The sequence below is a fragment of the Nematolebias whitei genome, chromosome 5, assembly GCF_014905685.2.
Source record: "Nematolebias whitei isolate Nwh7 chromosome 5, NemWhi1, whole genome shotgun sequence".
In the NCBI taxonomy this organism is placed as follows: Eukaryota; Metazoa; Chordata; class Actinopteri; order Cyprinodontiformes; family Rivulidae; genus Nematolebias; species Nematolebias whitei.
Window position 1 is genome coordinate 1,176,502 of NC_056502.1, and position 2,932 is coordinate 1,179,433.

At 39.8% G+C, this 2,932-nt stretch overlaps 1 protein-coding gene across 1 annotated transcript in view; it reads left to right on the top strand.

The window, feature by feature from the left end:
* Positions 1-2,611: 2,611 nt before the first annotated feature.
* Positions 2,612-2,932, top strand: part of LOC119409214 (unconventional myosin-Ie) — a gene marked incomplete at its 5' end in the record, with an annotated part of 2,261 nt that continues 1,940 nt past the window's right edge. Inside the window, 1 exon segment of the mRNA XM_037676052.1 lies at positions 2,612-2,775. Coding sequence (XP_037531980.1) covers positions 2,612-2,775 — 164 coding nt within the window.

Consider the following 2,932-nt stretch of genomic DNA (forward strand, 5'->3'; position numbering starts at 1 on the left):
TCAACCAGGAAGTTGGTCCCAGCAGTTCTTCCTCTGATTTTATCCTCAAATGGTGTCCCCATTGAGTTTGTTGGTTCCTATAAATATTTGTTTATCTTGGTCGACTCACATCTCTCTTTTAAGCTCCACATTGAAAACTTGGTAAAGAAACTGGAAGTTAAACTGGGTTTGTTTTTCAGAAACAGATCCTGTCTAACTCTGAATGTTAGGAAACACCTTGTTTCTGTGACTTTCCTTCCCTCCATTGATTACGGTGACATTATTTACATGAACGCTCCTACAAGAACCCTGCAGATGTTGGATGCTGCAGATGTTGGATGCTGTCTATCACGGTGCACTAAGATTCATAACTGGCTGTAACTACCGTACCCACCATTGCACCCAGTATTCACTGGTTAACTGGTCACCATTAACTTCACACAGACTCTCTCACTGGTACATTTTCATCTTTAAATCACTTCCTGGTCTGCTGCCTTCATACATCTCCTCCTACATGTCTCTGTGTGAGTGCAGCTACAGCGTGCGCTCTCAGGACATCATTACCTGCAGTGTTCCCTCAGTGAGGACTGAACTAGACAAAAGGACCTTCTCCTACTCCGCTCCTGTTTCCTGGAACATCTTGTAAAAAGACCTGAAGCTCTCGACCTTTGACCTCTCTAAGTGGCTTCATACATCTGATAAGTTCATTACAAAAAACAACGCAGACATGTTCCTGTTTTTAGTATTTTACATTGCTTTAATCATGTAACCGTGTTTAGTTTTTATTTCTTTCATTCATTCTATTTACTTTTTCATTTTACATGCTTTATATGATTGTCTGTTGTTGTCTATACCTCATTTGTGTTCTTTGTTTTAAACAGGTCTCTCTGTAAATGCGTCCTCATGGCTCATTGAGACTAACCTGTAGAAATGAAGGTTGAATGAATGAAAATTACCAAGTGGAACCAGTAAAATTAGAGACGCACCGATCCACTTTTTTTTTACTTCCGATCCGATACCGATACCTAGATCTGAGTATCGGCCGATACCGATCCAGTTCTGATATCATGATCATTGATTTTATACGAGGCTGTAATAATCTGCTCTCAAGTACAACGTGTACAAATATATGCATGCATGTCCAAAAAGGCAACTTGAGCTAAGTTTTATTAATGTTGGATAAGTTTTAAAGTTAGAATTAAATCCTGCTAACACAAAACATGTTTCTTTTTATTCCTAGTTTTAAAGTGGATATTAAAGTGATTAATTTAAGTAATTGTTTAAAGTTGTTTTATATTTTTTAAAATAAGGGGCAGATCTAAGAATTGTTTCTTCTTTCTGAACTCTTTTCATTCAATGTTTTCTTTTTGATGATTTTTTTTTATTTTGTTTCATTTAAATGAATGAATTAAATAAAATGTTAAATGTCTTCAAACACCTGCTAAGTTCATGACATAAACCAACAGACATGTTCCTGTTTTTAGTATTTTACATCACTTTACAATGTAGCTGTTTATGTTTTTAATATATTTAATTTTCAAATCACATGTTTTTTATGATTGTCTCCTGTTGTACTGATAAATATCTCCTGGAGGGTAAACTAGATCTTGACTGCAAGTATCAAACTGTGAAATCCTTTGTTTTCTACAACTGATAGTGGTTGATCATTAATGATGAAGTTTATCAACTTCTCTGTAAACATTAGAGCTCCGTGGTTTCAGCGACGTCTTCTTCTTGTTCAGTCCGAAGCAGGCAGTCTGATCTGGGTCAGCCCCGCTCAGTCTGTCCCTCCTCAGAGACGGGCAGACTGAGCGGGGCAGAGTGGACGCTGCTGGCCGGGGTCGAGTCGCCTCTTTTGGGTTGACCAAAGAGCAGCGCCCCCTGAAGCCCCGGAGCTCGAAGGTCCAACATAAAACTAACTTTACCGTGGTTTAATGTGGCGCTGTGGCTCTGCAGACAGTGCACGTTGTTGTCTTGTTTTGTGGTGTTTAGTGTAAAATACTTCCACACAGCGACATGTTTAGATGAAAAGTTTGTTAGCTGTTAGCCACAGTGCTGCTAACTCAGTCCTCACGTTGTAGCTGCTGCAAACTATGGACTGGATTTCCTGAATGTGAGGCGGGTCTTATTACTCTGGGTCCATGAGACACGTTCAGGAAATCCAGTCCATAGTTTGAAGCCAACGTGCATCATGGATCGGAAATATCGGCAGGTGGATCGGAAAATCCGATACGTAAATTATGCTGGTATCAGAGGCTGATACCGAATCGGATCGGCCCCATCCCTAAGTAAAATATGAACTATTAACCAGTAGAACCAGTGAAATCTGACCCATTAACAAGTGGAACCAGTGAAATTGGAATCACTTAAGAACCAATTTTCTGGTTAGGGTGAGGGAACAGAAGCTTAAAAATCACGACATGAGAAGACTTGTGACCTTTTACTGGCTGGTGAAGGGCCTACTGAGGACCATCACCAACATTATTTATGTATCATAAGCAAAGATCACTCAAGTCTGAGCTCATATTATTCCTTGAAGCATATATTTTTTTCACAATAAGATGCAATAACCAAAACGATAAATAATTTCTGCCTCATGATGGTGAGAGTTTTCACTGTTCTTTGTCTGCAGACTGCACAGACGCCTTTCAAAGGAGGTGAAACCACTTCCAGGAACAGGCCGACCAAAACCGAAGCCCCGCTCTCCTCAGTGCAAAGCTCTGTATGCCTACGATGCTCAAGACACTGATGAGCTCAGTTTCAATGCTGATGACGTCATCGAGATATTATCTGAAGGTAATGTTGGTAATCAGCCAGCAGAGCTGGATTCCACACAGTTACACTCATTTACACTCAGTTACATACAGATACTTACAGTTACACTTAGTTACATACAGTTACTTACCGTTACACTCAGTTACATACAGCTACACTCAGTTACATACAGTTACTT